The sequence below is a fragment of the Suricata suricatta genome, chromosome 7, assembly GCF_006229205.1.
Source record: "Suricata suricatta isolate VVHF042 chromosome 7, meerkat_22Aug2017_6uvM2_HiC, whole genome shotgun sequence".
Classification (NCBI taxonomy): Eukaryota; Metazoa; Chordata; class Mammalia; order Carnivora; family Herpestidae; genus Suricata; species Suricata suricatta.
This window is the reverse complement of record NC_043706.1, coordinates 130070797-130090731: the sequence shown is the minus strand read 5'-3', so window position 1 is coordinate 130090731 and position 19935 is coordinate 130070797. Positions and strand designations below refer to the sequence as shown.

General features: G+C 40.2%; 1 protein-coding gene across 1 annotated transcript in view; it reads right to left on the bottom strand.

Moving 5' to 3' along the window:
* Nucleotides 1-19935, bottom strand: part of PLEKHG1 (pleckstrin homology and RhoGEF domain containing G1) — a 181028-nt gene that overhangs the window by 38388 nt on the left and 122705 nt on the right. The window contains exons 5-6 of the mRNA XM_029945021.1: nucleotides 9807-9876; nucleotides 1979-2025 (exon numbers count right to left, since the gene is read on the bottom strand). Coding sequence (XP_029800881.1) covers nucleotides 1979-2025; nucleotides 9807-9876 — 117 coding nt within the window. The remainder of the gene's footprint in view (nucleotides 1-1978; nucleotides 2026-9806; nucleotides 9877-19935) is intronic.

The following is a 19935-nucleotide window of genomic DNA, read 5'->3' as shown; positions in this document are numbered from 1 at the left end:
AATTTACACAGACAACCCCCCCGAAACAAATCCCTCTAGCATCTCTCATCCTCAATAATTGTGTCCAGAAATGTGCTGATTCTTCAGAGTTTGAATGTTGTTGTTTTTCCCCCTTTCCCTTGATTAGAAGTTCGGTGGAGAAGCTGAGGGCCAATTCTGTGATCTCTCTGGATTGGGGTTTGGGGCTACGCTGGTTTTTAGCTTGAGGTCCCCAGGATTTAGTTGGGACATTCTACAATTTTCTGCCCCCTGCAGTACAGAGGTGGGAACGAAGACCATAGGAGAGAGGCCTGCTTACGTGAAACTGTGTAAACTTGTGTGTGTGTCTGCTCATAAGGACATGGTGACAATGTATGGACTGGCATGTGGGTTTTGGTGTTTTTTGCTTGGTTTTTAGGGAAACCTGGTCAAAGCACAGTTGGCCGCTAACCAAGTAAATCACTGTAGCACAATATCTTGACTCATGTTTAGAGAGGGAGACTAAACTCCTTCAATGGAACGTATTCGTACATAAGTCTCAGCCTCTGGCTTCTATGCCTTTTAATCCAGACTGGCTTTCTTTTTTTTTTTTTTCTTCCATTTTCAATTTTTATTTATTTTGGAGAGGGACAGAGTGTGAGTGGGGGAGGGACAGATAAAGACGGGGAGAGAGAATCCCAAGCAGGCTCCATACTATTAGCACAGAGCCCGACGTGTGATTCGAACCCACAAACTGTGAGATCATGACCTGAGTCAAAGTCAGAAGCTTAACCAACTAAGCCACCCGGGTGCCTTTGTCCAGACTGGCTTTCTGGGGCCACCTGTGAACAGGCATTCCACTGCTGTTCCTCGCTGCAGCGGTACCAGGGGCTCAGCCGGCTGGCTTCTCATCTAGGTGGATCTCGCCAACCACATTATCCTTAGGGGCACGTCTCTACCAGGACAGGCAACAGGGCATTTAGCTCTTACCTTCCTGGCTGGTCCCCCAAGATAGCTCCCTCAAGTTCTGCCAATCACGTGGGAAAACAGTAAAAAGGCACAGGGGCAGGGAGAATGGCAGACCTCCAGAAACTTTACAAGGGCATAGTGGCATTGAGTCTGAGGTTGGGGAATCCTCGATTCAGATCCCAGTGGGACCACTCATCGGTTATGTAGCCCTTGTGAAAGCAATAAACCTACTGGAGCCTCAGTTATTTCATCTGCGCATTGGGTTGGGTCAGGTGTGATGATACGCTAGCAGCTGTTGAAAACCTACTTCGCGTCTGGTACTGTGATGGATGCATTGCTCTGCCTGAATCCCTTGACATCTCTGGATTATCGTGAAGGTTAAATTCAACACCATGTTGCATTTATAGCTTTTAACACCATGATTAGGACTCAATAAATGCTCAGTAAAAGTCTTCTGCCGAAAAAAGAAATTCTGACGGTGTGACCCAGGGTCCTTGGTCGGCCTGTCTTAGTGAAATGGTCATTCCAGGTCTATTCAGTGCTCCCTGATCTGCCCTCCGGTATGGCTCCCAGTGTAAACAAAACTAAAGCCATGATCCAGTGAGATGATGAGGCCTTTTTACATAGTTCTCAGAAACTATATAGCAAAGATATAACATACTCTATCCCCAGCTAGATTATGTAAACTCGTTCTCAGTGCATACCAAATTCTTCAAAACATGGCACGCATACAAGAGGGTTAATGGGCAAGAATTATAGCCAAACACAACAGGTTTACTTAGTTTTCCACGGAAGGACACCTTGCAACCTTTTTGGTCTCCTTCATGGTCTTTCACACTTTCCCTCCCACTGGCTCTGCTGGGAATCCCAGAGCTGAATGGATCGGTATCTGGGCACCCCGTAATCCATTCTCAGCAGGCTGTGCACACTTTCCATGACACCCAGCACACTGCCAGGTGCAGGACGCCTAACACCAGCCTGTGTCAGACCCATTAACCTGAAACAGCACGAAAGTGCAGAAAATGTACTGTGGCATATTCACAACATGTACCTTGGATAGTTAGTGCAGTACTGCGTGTAAATGTGGAACTCTTCACTCTGCAAGAGAACAAAAGAGACTTTTATAGGCAACAAAAAGCACAGGCATCACCATTCATTTAAAAACAATAAAAAGAAATATCATTCATACTTGTAAATCTGGCTCTGTCATCACGTGGGCCTGGCTGAGCCCCTGTGGCAGTCATCGATGCCTTTTTATCTACCTTGTTTCGTCCGTAGAATCAACTTAAACTCATCTGAGTTCAAGAAACACTTACTGGGCACCTGCTGTGTTAGGGGGATCTGAAGGCAAAAAGGAAGAGGAGGAAAATGAGGTTTCTGCCTCAGGCTCTCCTAGTCCTTGGGTAGATGTGCAACGTGAAAGAGAAATTGAAGTAGGTCATTTAAATGTGGTGGTAAGAACGTGGTGAAAGTATGTATAGGGCACAAGAACTGCCATATACTTTCAACCCCTCGCGTGTACAATTGTCTCTGCCCACTCTCCCACCTCTTTTGTTGGGTAGCCACCAGGCATCCTTTGACATTGAACTTGGGCTTTATTTCCTCCAAGGAGTCTTTCCGGAGCTCTAGCCAAGCAACTGCTCCTACGCTGGGCTTCCGTAACACCCAAATGTCTTGTAGCATTTACCAAATGGTAGTGACATTTTCTCTGCATCTGTGTCTCCCACCCTAGGCTGTGAGTTCCTGCAAAGCAGGGGCCATATTGTATTCACGGAGACATTATGTCTGTTGAGCTCCCAAACTCCCTTCTTTTCTACTAAACCGAAAATTATCTGAGAACTGGATTCAAGCCGACTCATCCGTTCATACCAGCATGGCAGCAATGCTCAAATGCAGTAAGTGTTTGACTGACTAATGTGGGGTCCTTGCCTTTTCCTGACACCATATTCCCGGTTCCCTAGCTTCTTCCTTAGTCTTTCAAATGTCTAGTCGTATTATCAAATATTGAGAAATCTTAACTGAATAGTTCTTGCTCTTACAGTGTTTTGTTTAAAAGGTAAAACCATGACTTCCATGCAAATATAAATGAAACAGTATCAAAGATTTTATTTAACCTATTGCTCAGTGAGGCAAGCAGTAAGATATTACAACTGGATTTAAGGATAAATGCAAGCTTCACACTTAGGTCAATGGGGAATGCTGATAGGAATTTACAAACGGATACCAAACTGCTTTTTTCTAGAGGGTAAAGAAATCAACTATCGCTCAATGGGACAGTGTTCATTTGCACGTCTGTGGCCAACAATCACATTGCTATCAGTTATCCAAAATTTAGTTATAAGATAGTTCAAAGGCAATGAGAGGTGTAGACACTATACTGAGTCATGGAAGTTAAAACGGTAAATTGGAAAATACTGTCCTAGTGGAGGCACCCAATGATCTTTTTTGGTTGATTTCAAAGTCTTTCACAATTCCCCCCGCCTGCCAAGGGAAAGAGCTATGCAGATGGGCAGGGGAGAGGGCTGAAACCTGTGGTTTTTTTTAAATTTTTTTAATTTTTTATTTTTGATACAGAGAGAGACAGCATGAGAGGGGGAGGGGCAGAGAGAGAAGGAGACACAGAACTGGAAGCAGGCTCCAGGCTCTGAGCTAGCTGTCAGCACAGAGCCTGATGTGGGGCTTGAACCCACGAACGTGAGATCTGACCTGAGCCGAAGCCGGAGGCCTAACCGACTGAGCTACCCAGGTGCCCTTGAAACCTGGGGTTTTAAACATCTGATTGTAGAACTGTCAATCTGAATAAGTAATGCAAGGCCAATGACGTATTAGTTCTTGCAAACTCTAAAATAGAATTATATTATAAAAAAGAGACATGACATTATTTCGGTGCTATTTCATATTCTGCTCTTTTTACTTCTTTTTACTTTTGAAACTACTTCAAGCTGGATTTATATGTGACTCTAAGACAGTGACTTCTTTTTCTTTTCTTTTCTTTTGGGGGGGCAGGAATTTTAATGCTTTAATTTTTTTCTTATTTAAAAGGAATGTCTACTTAGAATCCTTTCTCCTCACTTGATTAGGATTAGATGCAAAATTTTTTATTATAGAAAGTCTCAAACACATATGTAAAAGTAGAGGGGATGGGATAAGGAATCGCCAAGCACTCATCACCCAAGCTGAATCACCAAGCATCCGTCCCCCGAGCTGAATATTAACTCTTGGTACATACGTACCAACTTCCCTGTCACTCCGAAGCAAATTCTTGACATAGGATCATTCTGCTTGTAAATATTTTAGTACGTATCTCTAATATAAAAATTTTTAAAAAGAAGCACCACCACAATGCCACTATTACATGTAAAAGTTCTATAATATCATGAATGTTCAACGGTCACTATTCCAATCTCCCATCTCCTTAATTTTCTTCTTAAACTTAATTGGCCTGTCTGATTTGGAAACCAAATAATACCACAGAGCAACTGGTTGATATCTCTTTAGACTCTTCTAATCTACAAATTCCCCCTTTATCTTTACTTCCTCTTACAATGTAGTTGAAGAAACCGATGGTTTGTCCTATAGAGTTCCTCATGGTCATGTTTTGTTGGTTGTATCCCTACGGTTTTCTTCGTGCATCTCCTGCCCCTGCACTTGTGTGGTTAGAGGAGGCTTGAACAGACTTACATTCCATAGTTTGGCACGAAGAGATCCTCATTGTATTTTATTTCCATCAGAGGGCACAGAGAGTCTGGCTGTCTTTCTCTTGGTGATGTCAACCATCAAGGGTAATCATTGTGTGATTTATTGATTCATTAGGAGCTGCCAAATGGTGGTATTTCTGATTCTACCATTCCTTCTTCATTTATTAGCCAGAATCTTTCCAAGAAAGGAATGTCCTTATGTTAACTGTTACCCTGCAGTTAGTTTGTATGGTAAAAGCAGGATGAATGCTTGAGAATCTTCCCTACTTTTCAGGATCCTACATTGGCGCTCTAGCATCCTGCAAGGGCCACCACTTTGGGTTTTTTAGTCACTGTGAATTCATGAATATAAACATAGCTAATGTGCTTCAGCTGCTTTTAATTAGTTATCTTTACTGATGCTGAAACCATCCCATCTCTAACCAGTAGGAACCTCTTTTTTTAGCATTTGTGGCCTGACCTACAGCCTCCATGAGCTTGTTTTCTAGAATGAAAAGACGTTCCAGATCATCTTGTACATTTCCTGTCCCAGACTCATTCTACTGGGCATCAGAGATGGTCTTGCTATTGTGTTCATCGTTACACGTAGGCCGTTTCCATGGATAGAGCTAGGAATACGGTGTTTTGTGAAGGTAACACATGTCCTTGGTTCAACCCGGCAAGTCGAATTCAGGAGTGTAGCATTTTTAATTAACATCATTCTTAGTCTGTATTTTCTGCCTCTTACCAATTTCAGTTCAATGACACGGACATAAACACCTTGCTGTGTCCCACAAAACACTTTGTTTCAGCAGAACAATACCAACTCCAGTACATCTGACATCATTATTGAAAACAGTTAAAAATGTATTTGCTGTATTTTCTCCACAGTCTATTTTAAAAGCAACTGGAATTTCCTTTGTGTGATCGTGCCACAAACTGGCTCTATGAGTAGGCTCATCATTTCTCCTTGCTTTTGGGGTTTGGAGACTGCTTTTTTGACTTTTCTTTTGTTTTATAATTATGTGAACTATTTACATGGTTTCAAGGTGAACTCTATAAGAAAATACATATTCAAAGAAGTCTAGCTTCTATTCCTTTCCATCCTAGTCTCTCTCTCTGTCACCTATCAGCAACCAATTTTTAATTTCACAGTTGATTCTTTTTTTAAAAACTTTTAATCCCAGTGTAGTTAACATACAGTGTTATATTCAGTATATGCTTTTTTAAAAAAAAACACACATTTTAATACAGGCATATCCTTCCACATTTCTAGATAAATAAGTCAAACTATTTGCCAGTGATTCTCAAACCTGAGTATATGTCCCAACTACCTGGAGAGCTTTCAGAGATGGCTGGGTTTCATTCTGTGAGTTTCTGATTTAGTAAGTCTGCCGTGAGTCTGAGAATTTGCATTGTAGCACGTTCCCAAATGATGCTGGTGCTCCTGGTCTAGGGAGCACACTTTGAGAACCACAATGCTATAAACAATTTTGTCTACTTCTCGCCCCACCCGCCTGGTAGTACACAGAGATACCCCCGATTTGCTTCTCCTGCTTCACAGTATTCCGAGATGTGGGCATCACACTGTGTATGCAAAGAGCTTCCTGTTTATCGACATTTGGGCTGTTTCTCTATATTGTATAGTTCTGTGTGTGTATATATATATACATATATATATATATATATACACAGAATTATACACATATTATACTTCTATTATTTATATAGAATATATATTAATAAAACATTTCTATATGTTGCATACGTCTATTCATTGTGATGATTGGTACTATAAGAATAGCACCACACTTACTTCATTTTTGTCACTGCACCTTGGGAATAGATTTCTGGAAAGAGTGCGGCTTGATTACAGGATGAATTCGATGTAATTTTGCTAGAAACACCCCCCAATTCTGCCCCAGAGGGTCTGTGCCATTCTGCTCCTGCACAGTTGGAGGAGCCTCACTAACTTAGTAGGCTGCCACATTGTCAAACATACTACTTTCTAAAAATTTTAAATTAGTTGCCAGCTTCTAAAAGTTGGAAGATAAAAACATCTAGATTTCTGGCTTCTCCTGCAACAACAGCAGATGCACGGGGCGTGGTGCCCAGGTTCCTGGGACACTCAGGCCGTCACAGCATGGTGCCAAGCCCGCCCTCGCCCCCACTGGCCTGCCTGCGCATGCGCTGCATCCACCGGCTGAGCTCCTGAAGGCGCGGGAGTATCCCGCCCTGGCTCCATGGACAAGAGCAAAGTGATCTGCCCAAGGTCGTCTGGTAAATCTGGCTTTGCTCATACTCTCAGTTTCTTGCTTCTTTCCTGCCTGTCTTCGGCTGCACTCAGTCCAGGGCTGAACAAAGATCAGTCTGACTTTCCTTACGTGTTGGAGCCTTTAGGATCATTTGAAATGCCAAACTTAAAAACAATGGCTTCAATGAAAATAATATCTGAATTACATCATATACTTGACCTATATACACCTACGCCTAAGAAAGCCTCAGGACTTTTGCACAATTGAATTGCTGTGCATTTTGTGACATCATGGCTCTATTCCAGTCTTAGATGAGGATATTTTGATTTAAAGCAACTATATGGTCTTAACGTAGAATCATATGTATATTTGACCTTAGATTTATAAGCTCTGTGGACAAGTCCAACAATGGTTTCATACAAAAACCAATAGCCCTGAGTTAGTTAATCCTTAAATGCCTTTTACTCAATATATATGCTGCCCCAATTCTTTTTTAGAACGATTTAGGGTGCAAGAAGACAGTGATAAAGAAATTATACAAAAATAGATATTTCCTTCTGATTAAACTCTCTCAAATTATAATTAGAGATGTAAAAGTGAGCCACTTAATTATGAAAGAACCAAAATAAAAGTGATGGTCAGGAATGGCCAATTGAGCATGAGGCACCCAACTGTTTACTGAATGAATAACCAGATTAAAGAAATCTGTATGACTTTAGGGTTGCTTCTGCCATGGGTCCATCTCTTTCATGTGTGGGCTTGCGTGCTCGCTCGCTCTCTCTCTCTCTCTCTCTCTCTCTCTCACACATACACACACACAGACTTTGATTCCTGAGAAGTTTTCACTAGACACCATGAGAAAGGCTTAATATGTAAGTAGCATATGGGTGAGGTAACATGAACTTGAATTCATTCCAATGGTATGTACTTTCTTGAGAATAATTTCAGTAAGTGGGAAGGGGGTGTGTGTGCATGTGGGGGTGCGTGCCTGGGCACTGAAGGGAGAAGGGCACCAAGGGAGGGGGGAGGAGGGGGTTCCCGGGAGGCTGGGTCTCTGAAGGTAAACTTTGTCTCCCTCTTAAATGCTGCGTAGGGTCAGCCCGGCTGATAGTCAAGATAAGGGACAGAAATAAGGATGAGGTTAATGGCAGGAAACCAAGGACACCTGTTCCAGGCATTTCCAGAGTCCTAAGGGCAGACAACTGCTGAGCTGGGAGACAGCTTGGCCTGCCCACTGGGGACTCTTACTTTCGTTCCTCAAAACAATGGCCCCTGCAGCCCCTTGTTCTTCTTTTATAAGCAGCAGGTACGAAGTACCATATTCGCCTTTTGTCAGGAAGGATTTTGGTAACCTCCACATACCACAAAAGCAAGGTCAAAGATGAATCTCTGTGTGTAAGCCCCAGTGACTCAGATAAAAGCAGAAGTCAACCGCCAGCTTTACCTCTTTCATTAATGGCCTCTCAATTAAAGCAATTTTCCATTCCTCCCCAGAGCGGAGCAGCTGGTTGTGTTTCGGAAAACGTAACATCTTCTAAATTTCAGGGTGCTGAGTGAAAAGCAGGCGGTGCCAGAACCAAACACTCACAGCCTACATGTGAAAGTGTGGAGTGCTGAAGTCAGTCTTCTAATTAAACTTGGCAATATTACAATGAAAAATAAGATCTGGGAGTTGGCAGCGTGGCACATAAACAAACTTTTATGTGAATAATTAAGCCGGAGCTAAGCATATGCTGGACCATCTTTAATCAACTTGTGATTACAGTTACCAGTAAAAGCCCTAGTGTTTCCGATCACTCCGTGTTGTTTACACGCCGTGGCTATTTTCACATATCCACTTTGATATATACTCAGTGTACCTTTTTACCCCTTTCTCCTTCTTCCATTTTCCTTCTCTTTTCTCAATTCCTACCTTTAGGAGAATTAATATGACACAGGCAACGTGTGAGAAGGACCGTGTAAGCACGCGTGCACATTGGATGTGTTACCGCGCTGACATCCGCACACCTGCCCACCATCAGGAGTAGTTTATATGCAAGCCCATCCACTGCCTTTAAGGAATCGTGCTTCGAGAAGCCCCAGAGGGTTATGTTTGGATTCCATGCCACTGGAGGGATCTGTGGCCATAAGCAACGACCCTGTGAAACAAGTCCTGGGCCAGGGCAGACATCTCAAAGTTCACAGTGCACTCTGGAGCACTAAATGAGGTGCTAATTCTTGGTTGATCCGAAAGCACCATCATGAACCTCGTCTAAACCTTTGCCAACTTGAAACCACAACTGCAGAAATCACATGAAGTTCTATATAGAGTGGGCAGCAAGTGAGAAAATAATGTAAAGGATTGTCTTGTAGGTTTCAGAATCCTGGTACAGAGTTCGGGCTGACCATTTAAGCTTTAAAGGTCAGATCCTTTTCCTCTATGTTTCTCAGCCAACAATGTAGCTTAAGAAAAATGTAGGAAAATGAGAGCGCATATTTAAAATAGATTAATTCTGTATCTCTTTATCCCCCCCATGATAATTATATAGCCTCAAATAGTGCGATATATATTGTATCTCAAATACCTAGACTCTAACAGATTTTTGTTACTGGCCTTGTGGTATTTTGCATGTATTACTTTTCAAACATGATTCTATTTTGGATTTTCCTCCCCACCAAGATTAATTTTTTTTTTCCCTACTAGGAGAGATGAGTAAACATCATTCAGTTACTATACAAGTTCCAGGACAACTACTAAGTTAGTATTTCCTAACTTACTAGGGACAGTAACAGTATTTTTTCCCTTTGCTAGTAGGAAAAAAAAAAAACCCAACACAAAACAGAGTGAAGAGAGATCAGCGGCTAACTCCATCCAGCATGGAACAAGTCAGTCATTTTACCTTTAGGAAGAAAACAATTTGCAATCTGTGTCTGTCTTGGTTGGCCAAGAGAAATGAACCTTGCTTACCTTGGACACAAAACATTCCGCTATGGCCACAGGATCATTTTCACAGTTTTCCAAATCTTGTAGAAGTTCACTAATAAAAAAAAATAATAGCCAGAAAGTATTAGATGATAGTTTGATAATTGAGAACATTTTATATAACTTAGAAGTCTATACATTTATATGGCATTTACAAGGAATCTTTTTTTTTTTTTTTTTTATAAAGCAAGCATTTACTAGTGGACAAAGCCAAAGTGTACTCTCAAGGTGGGCGAGCAGACAGACCTAGAGCTGGCAACTGCTATGAGGAATCACATTTAATTGGATAACTGATGACCCATTTTCATGATATCCAAGGCTTAGATTAGGGACTTGCCCAAGGTCATGGTGCAGCAGGGATTTAAACACAGGTCTGACCTATAACTCTCGCACCTAGAGATAAGCCAGCCTGACATTTAAGTCTTTAAGATGGTTGGCATTGTCTGTACACGTTTACATACACTCACTCATTCATCAAATAGCTGTCTAGGTCACGAATGCTAAGCAAGGCACTAAGAACAAACACATCAGTGAGCCAAATGAGATATGGTCTCTAAGTGCTTGGAGCTCGGAATCCACTGAGAGCGTCAGGCATTCCATGAAAGATCACACACACTAACAGATTTAAAATTATAATCAGAGAGGGGTGCCTGGCTTGGGGTCATGAATTCAAACTCCATATTGGGTGTTGAGCTAACTTTAAAATAAAGTAAAATAAAATAAAATAAAAATATATAAAATAAAACAAAGTTATAAACAGAGATAGTGCTCTAAAGGAAAAATATACCAGGAGGAAATCTTATTTCCTCAGGTGAAAATCTTATTTTTTAATGGAAGTATCATTATTTTAAGTAACTGCATAATATTTCATTGTGTGGCTATAGCATAATTAATGTAACTCATCTCCTGTTGGAGAAAATTCTATAAGTGGAATTCTTGGGTCAAAGGGTATCACAGGGTTAAATGTTAACATATTTCCCAATTGCACGTTGTATAAGTCGCATTAATATATATTTTATGTGCTTATTTTAATTAGCAATGTATTACATATTTAACAAAAAGTTGAATAGCTCTACAGGAATTACAATAAAAGCAAGCAGTTTCTTGTTTTCTATTTCCCATGCTGGACTGCCATGTTCCAGAATGTACTGTCAACTTCTGTTTTTGCTGTAGGTATCCATGACTTGAAACATGTTGGTACCGCTTTGTCGGTAGTTCTTGAGATATGATTTACTTCTTAATTTGCCCAAACTTCCCTTCATCCCTTCATCTTCCCAACAATCTCTGTCATGAAATTGGATTAGATTAAAAGTTGGAGCTTCCATGTTGATGACTATGTAAATATGACTGTCAGCTGAGCCATGGAGTATACACATTTCCTTTCATGTACAACCATGTTTTCCCTGGAGTTAAAATCTTTTATTATTATTATTATTATTATTATTATTATTATTTTGCTTAGTTTTCAAGGTACACACCACTAGTTTGTCCTCAAACTTTGTGCCAGATGGAGCACCTGGGGGGCTCCATCAGTTACGCGTCAAACTTTGGCTCAGGTCATGATCTCGCGGTTCATGGGTTCAAGCCCCACATTGGATTCTGTGCTGACAGCTCAGAGCCTGGAGCCTGCTTTAGATTCTGTGTCTCCCTCATTCTCTCCCCCTCCCCTGCTTGTGCTCTGTCTCTCTCTTTCAAAAATAAATAAACATTAAAAAAAAACCCCACAACTTATGCCAGAAGCATAATTCTTTGCTTCGCGGCGTTCAAACATGAGATGATCTATTGGTTGTATTTTCTCAGGGACCTCCCTGCTGGCGCCCTTGGTCTTTCCGCTCCGCTCTCACCGGAACAGGCTATTCTCCAAGCCTGTGGGGTGTCTCTTCAACCCGGTCCTGATGCTGTAGTTTACTTGGTCCCTGTGTTACCTGCCGTTTCTTAGATAGCGTATGTTTCAGATGTATCCTTCTTAGCGAGATTACTACATCCAGCAGCTGTCTGAGTAAGGGTAATAGGCAGGAAGTTTTCTGACATTCTTCTGTTTTAGAATGTTCTCCCTTCACACTTCACTGATCATGTTGGTGGACACAGAATTCTTGGCTGGAAATTCTTTTCCCTGAGTATTCGGGAAACTATCTGTTCCTTTAAGAATTCCAGGGCTGCTGAGAAGTCCAATAACATTCTGATCCATGATCCAGGTTTCATGTAATCTGATTTTCTATTCTGGAAGCTCTTAGAGTTTTCTCCTTGTTAACATAATTCTGAAATTCTGTGATGGCCCACTTTGGGGTGAGTCTTTTCATGCACGAAGCCAACTTGACTATTTGGGGAATGTTCATGAGCAATCGTGGCTCAAAGCGACCCCTGGATTCCTGCCACCTCTTCAGGGGGTCTATAAGGTCACTATTTTCATAACAATTCTTGAACAATTTTGGATTTTTTACATTCATTCTTTCACAAGACTATAGTGGACTTTTTCAGATGGAAAGTAGAAGCAGAACTAAGAATTTTCTAGTAAGTCAGACAATAAAGAAATCTATAAAAATGTAAAAATTCCAACACACACAAATGTAACATTATTTTTCTAAAATGTGTGTTTATCATTATTGAATAAATTGAAATTTTAACAATTTTTCAGTAGTAATTTTTATCATAGTAAAAAAAAAAACCAACATAAACCATAAATAAAAAAAGCTTTTTGGGTCCTTAGTAATTCTGATGGACAGATCCCGGGACAAAAAAGCTAAGGAACCTTTGTTTCTAAATTAGGTCTTTGGTATTTCCTCTCCTCCATTTTCTCTTCTCTCTTTGAAGCTTCTATTCTTCACATTAAACTTTTTTTAATGTTTATTTATTTTTGAGTGAGAGAGGATGTGCACGCTTTCCTGGATGCAAGGGAACAGGGGTGGGGCAGAGAGAGAGAGAGAGAGAGAAAGAGAGAGGGAGAGAGAGAGAGGAGACACAGATTCTGAAGCAGCTCCAGGCTCTGAGCTGTCAGCACTGAGCCCTACATGGGGCATGAACTCACGGAACATGAGATCATGACCTGAGCCAAAGTCAGATGCTTAACCGACTGAGCCACCCAGGTGCCCCCTATTATTCATATTTTAGAGCTCTTGATGTGATACTTTCATCTTTCTTATTTTTCCTCTGTTTTCCGTTGTCTTGTTTATTGTTCATTTTCTGGGAAACTTCAATCTCCTCCTCTGTCCCCTATATTGAATGTTTTTACTTCTATTGGATTTTTAATTTCAAAGTGTTTTATGTTTAACAGGCTGTTTAGATGGTTTTTGTGTTTCTGTTCTTACGAGCGCAAAATTCCTCCTCTCCAAGGATGATGATATTCATTATTATTATTAATTATTTTGGACCTTTCTTTCCTGAGTTTTGCTTTCTACTGAGCTCTCTTTACTCTGTTTGATCATTTTGGCTTCTGTCATTCATGTTAGGGGCTCTTCCCAAATACCTGGGGACATTCAATTGTCCTTTCATATTTGAGGATGAGACATGACAATGGCAATTGTAAACTATGTAAATGGAGCTTTCCATGGGGGTCCTTGTCACTCAAGGCAGATTCTCAAACTCAGTGGTATCAGGCATATGGTCTAAAAAATTCATTATGTGGATTATATCTATTGGTATGTATTAGAAGTTATAACTTTATAAAAATTGATCAATTCATAAGACAAACCCAATACATATTAATATAATAACGTTTGGTGAAAAATAGATTTTATAAAACAATTTAGTGACAAGTAGCGTTATTTTAATTTTTTGTAAATCTCTAATGTTAACCTCAGTGGAACACAGATGGATTCTCACATCTACTTCTGCATTCAGTCTGCTGCAATCTGTTATTTTGGTTGAAGTACACAGAAAACAATCTAGCCTCACCCGGATATGTCACTAGAAAAGAGAGGAGACTCTAAATAGCCTATTAAGAGAAGTGTGGCTATTCTTCTTTGATATTACACTAAAACTGAACACATGATAGTTTCTTAGATATGTTGGAGTCTGAAACCATACCAAGGCACCATCCCCTGTTACTTTAAAATCCATTGGTCTATCTTGCACATTGAAAGGATCTTTTACCAATGCATGATTTCAAGATAGTCCCAATTTCAAACACTCATTTTGAATATTCCTATAAAAACATTCCCTTTGTAAGATTATTAATATTTGGAAAATACAGTTCTGATATTTGTATCAATATCTCTTATAGACAGACAGGTATATTTGGAAAATACAGTTCTGATATTTGTATCAATATCTCTTATAGACAGACAGGTATAAATAAATTAAAGATAGGTAAAATCATTGGGACCTAAACACTGGATGAAGAGAATAGGTTGAAGACAAACAATAGCCAGAGAAGCAACATTTCTGGACCAGTGATTTCCATTACTAGAGGATGGAGTGCTCAGGATATAGGTTTTGTGTCCAGGGCTTTCAAGATCAATCCCCCTTCTGATCAGAGAATAATTTTGAGCAGAATCCATCATGGCTTTAAGAAAGACTCCTTGACAATATTTCACTCTTTAGTTCCCTGTGTTCTAAGTGTTAATGCTAATCTCACAGTGGACAGGCTGGTAGGAGGAAGAACCTCAGGGGACCCACCCAAGCTCCAGGTACAGCTCACCTGTAAATGAGTGGCTGGCATTTGTTGCTCAAACCACAGGGTGGGAGGGAGCTCTGACACCTTCCGGTTCCAACCCCTAATTTTAAGGTTAGGAAATTGTGGCTCATTCAAGGGAAGTAGCCTACCTTAGTTCACACAGCTAATAATTAATGGCCACAAGTGGGGTGAGTAGTAGGGGTGTTGAATCCCAGGACTGTGCTCTATTATAAACACATGTATTGAATGATTTATTTCCTGACCAACTCAAGAAAGCTGAGGGCTGGACTCTGCATCATGGTGTCTTCAGTGGGAGACCTTGTCTACCTGGGAACCCTAGCTTGAGTCATCGGGCCAGCTTTCCTTTGCAATCGTTTTCTAAAATAGGACAAATACTAAACAGTGGGAACAGAGAAGAAGTAATGGGATTTCTTTCGTGCCCTGTCATAAGGCTATCATCCTAGGGTATGTGGTCCGCCATCTTGTTTGCTCGCCATTCAACAGTAATTTTTGAAAGCCTCCATGCCAGGCCTTGTTACAGGTATGGAGGTATGGGACAAAGAACAAGGAAAGAAGTCCTGTCCTATGGTGCTTATGCTCTGACCAGAGGTGCTAAATGTTAACAATTGAGTAAATAAAGAGCATAGTATCAAACAAAAGACAAATGTGGGCAAAGATATGAAGAACTGGAACTCTTGGACACTGTTGGTGGGAATACAAACTGGTGCAGCCTCTAGGGAAAGCAGTTCTTCAAAAAATTAAACACAGAACTAACATATGAGCCAGGTTATTGAAGTTATGGGTATTTATCCAAAAGAACTGAAATCAGGAACTTGAAAAGATATTAACACACCCATGGTCACTGCAGTACTATTCACAATAGCCAAGTTGTGGAAACAATCCATAAATGGATACAGAAAACATGGTATATACATAAAATGAAATATTGCTTAGCCTTTAAAAAGGGAGGAAATTCTGTAATATGTGATAACATGGATAAACCTTGAAGACATGCTAAGTGAAACAAGCCAGTCACAAAAAGACACATATGGTAGGATTCCACTTACTTGAGGAATCTAAAGTAGTCAAATTCATAGAAGCAAATAGTAGAAAGGTAGATCCCAGGGGTTTGCAGGGGAAAGGGGGGGGGGCAAAGGGAGGAGTTGCTAATCAATGGGCAAAAAGTGCCAGTTAAAGATGAAATTCCAGAGATCTGCTGTACAACATGGTACCTAAGTTAACAATAATGTATTGCACACTATCAGCCTTTGTTAAGAGGATGGATAACATGTTAAGCATCCTTATATAATAAAATAAAACTTGAAAACACCACTTTGCTAAAAACAGAAGAACTTAGGGATGCCTGGGTGGCTCACTTGGGTAAGTGTCCAACTATTGATTTTGATTCAGGTCATGATCTTATGATTTGTGAGGTCGAGCCTTGCGTTGGGCTCTGTGCTGACAGTGTGGAGCCTGCTTGGGATTCTCTCTTTCTCACTCTCTCTGCCCCTGCCTTGCTCTCTCTTTCTCTCTCCCTCTCAAAATAAGTAAATAAACTTCAAAAAGCAGAAAAACAAAACAGAAAAATCTAAATGAAATTACAATAGAAACTCACATACCATAATACATTATCACTTAATAGGAAATGTTTATGTGAAAAATAAGGAAGTATTAGTTTTACTGAAAAACAAAACAACACAATATGACATTACACTATGTGATATGAAGCACAAAGGGCAATGTGGACAGAGCAAGTGAGGCTGGGTGGTGGGGGAGGAGCACTGGAGCAGTCGTGGCGAACTCCTGGAGGAGGTGATATTTGAGTGTGGGGAAGGCTGGAAGAGTAAGCCACTTAGGAAACCAATTGTGAGTCCAGGATAAACTTGGTGCGCCCTTGTGTGAGGCTACAGAAAGGCAGCCACTGTGGCTGGAGTTTTGGTGAACAGGAGTGTGGGAGATACAGGAAGTAGACTAACGACAAAACAGAACACCCTGTACTATGGGAGCACAGAGGTGACTGTGGAATGTGGCATATTAGCCACTGAAAATAGCCCCTAAGACCAGGACGGGGCCTGTCCTTCTAGAGTTGCAGCCTCAGGGCGGGGACCCGGTTTCACATCGCACCTGTGTATCTAATGCACAACCCTACCTATACTCCCACGGGAAGGGGTGACTCATAGGTTGTGTCTTATGCTCACAGCTAAAATTAGAGTCATCCCACCTTCAGGTTTTGAGGATTTCCCCTTTTGCCTGGGTAACTGTTTCAAATATTGTTTTTTCTTTTTTGAGTAGGATTAGGAAAAAGAAGATGAATGTTGCTTACTTGAGCTCAAGTCCCTTGTTTGGGGGTACAATTAGACAAAACGCTATTCTCTTTTACAGAACACATTACATGCAAAATTTTCTCTGACCAGTGATGTGAACTTGAAGGCAGGAACTGTATTTTGACCTTAAAGATTCAACTGCCTTAAACCAAATGAGATTCAGGAATGGGGCCTCGCCCCTTCCGTCTGCAAAGGACTCTGAGCACTACTTCCCTTCCCCACCCACCTAACTAGGTCCACTGGCGTTTTAACTTATCACAAGCATACAGGCACATGCACATGTGGGAACAGAAAGTGGAATGAGCTTAATGGCCCCAAATGGTCCAATAATTTCACTGATACATTAGCACTGGTCTTGGAAAGCCCACTAGAAAAAAACCTGCAGGTAAAAATATTTCTACCACTATGCAGAAATTAAAACGAAAAAAAGAATGGCTCCAATAATTTTTATTGAGACTTAGACTAGGCTTAGCTGAGTGTTTCATAAGCAATGATTTGATGTATACAGAATAAAGAGAAAGAGTTAAAGGGAAAAGGAAGATTTGACTCTCATCAGAAGGACGCAAGTCTAGATGATTTTAATTTGCTAGTAAGTTTGAAATAGAAATTCCCTATAAAAGAATGATCTGTCCTCACTCAAAGACTGAAATTATAGTTGAAGTTACTCTTCCCTATTCCCAGAGAAGGATGAGTGTATAAAACAGTTGGTATTTTCTTCTTTACTAGGAAGTAAAAAAAAGATTGGGGGGGGGGATGGATTTTAGGAGCATGTTAAGAGGGTGAAAGAAGTTTCTTCTCACTGACCTAGTTTCCTAACCATTCAGGGACTTCTTCCAGACACCAAACCAGAGACTTACATTTCTAGGCCATCACAGGGATTATAAGAAGAAGAGAGACTTCACTATAAAAAGGAAAACAAAAATGAAGTATCAACTACATTCCAAAATGTTAGAAGATTTTGTGAAATAACAATTTAAATCTAGTCATGTACCCAAACTGAACAAATACAGTATGGGGCAGGGGGGTGCCAGGGGGCCTTAGTCTGTTGAGTGTCCAACTCTTGATTTTAGCTCAGGTTATGATCTCATGGTAGTGAGATCAAGCCCCATGTTGAGCTCTGCGCTGGGCATGGAGCCTGCTTGGGATTCTCTCTCTCTCTCTCTCTCTCTCTCTCTCTCTGCCCATCCCCCTGCCACTGTCATGTGTGTGCTCTTTCTCTCTCTAAATAAATAAACATTAAAAAAAAGATACTATGAGACAGAAGTTATAGATGTTGGTCATTTATGAACAATCAGAAAAATTTCTTAAAAAAATACAAACAAACTCATCAGTGCATAAATATATAAAACATTATAAGCAGGTAGGGTTTATGCCAGTAATAAATGTACAATTCAAATAGAATGTCTATTAATACAATTCACCACATTATGAATAAATGGAGAAAATCAAACGCTAATTTTCTTAAAGGCAGATTAAATATTCAATGAAATTTAGTATGCATTCACAATATCCTAGCAAAATAGGAAAAAGTCTTTATCAAAATCTCAGAACAAAGAGAGTTAAAGCATTCTTGCTAATTTCAGAAAGAGGATAAGGATGTCAACATCAAATCGACACTGTCTGAAGATTTATCCCAAACAAAAACACAAGAAAAAACATAATGGGTAGGTGAACTATAAAGGAAGACAAAAAGAGTTCCTCATCTTCAGATACTGTCTACAAAGAAAATCCAAAAGGATTTATAAACCACTATTGGAGCTAGAGAAAAGCTTAGAAAGTTAGCTGGACACTATCACCATATGACAATCAATAGCATTCCTAGATGACGATGAGTCAATTTAAAAATAGAAAACATATTCTTGTCGAAATAACATTGAAAGGAGTAAGTGTTTAAAAGTTGTGTGTATGAATGATGGAGAAATTATAAAACACTATTATAGAACATTTTTAAAAGGTTTGAGTGACAAGAAATATATTTATGGATGGGATGACCCAATGCTGTAAAGATATCAATCTGAAAAATTGATCTATATTAAATGTAGTTCCAGGGGCACCTGGGGGGTTCAGTTGGTTAAGCGTCCAACTTTGGCTCAGGTCATGATCTCATGGTTCGTGGATTCAAGCCCTTCATCGGGCTCTGTGCCGACAGCTCAGAGCTTGGAGCCTGCTTCCGAGTCTGTGTCTCCCTCTCTCTCTGCCCCTCCCCCACTCATGCTCTCTTTCTCTCTGTCTCAATAATAAATGAAAACACACAAAAAAATGTAGTTCCAATAAAAATCCCAACAGAGTTCTTCATGGAACTTGACAAAATAATAATTAAAAAAATCACTTGACAGTGCAGAGAGTCAAGAAAAGCTAAGCCCTTGTTGAAGAGTAAAATGTAGGCTTCATAATGAAGACGACGCAGTGATGGGGAAGAGACAGACAGAGTAATGAACAAAATACACAGCTTGGAAACGGACCCATACACACATGTAAAACTCACATGGGAGGAACACGGAGGTACAAATAAACACAGAAAGGATGCACTTTTCAGTCGTGGTGATCGGGCTGTTGGCTAGACAGAAGAAAAGAAGAATTTGGATATCCTATCATATACCATACCTCTGACAACCGTAGTAAGATTAAAGACAAAGCAAAAAGGTAAGACTTTTAGAAAATAATAGTGCATATTTATGAACTGAGAGTACAAGAAAATTGTTTTAAACACAACACAAAATCCACATATTATAAAATGTACATTTATTTAAAATGGTCAAACATATAAATTATATGACTTCTTTTTAAGAGAAACTGTAATTAAAGTTAAAAGACAAGTCTCATAGTAGGAGGTGATGTGCAAGTCATATAACCTGCAAAGATCCCTAGTCACCATTCGTCAAGAACTCCTATATAATAATAAGAAAAGGAAAGATTCCGACAGAAAAATGGTCAGTGATAGGAGGCAGAAATTCACACACAAAGAATCTAAGTGGTCAACAAACAAGAAAAGATGGTCAATCTCTTTTTTTTAATGCTTGTTTATTTATTTTGAGAGAGAGTGTGAGCATGAGAGGGTGAGAGGCAGAGAGAGAGGAAGATGAGAATCCAAAGCGGGCTCTGTGCTGTCAGGGCAGCTCCAGCTCATGAACCATGAGATCATAACCTGAGCCGAAACCAGGAGTTGGACTCTCAGCCA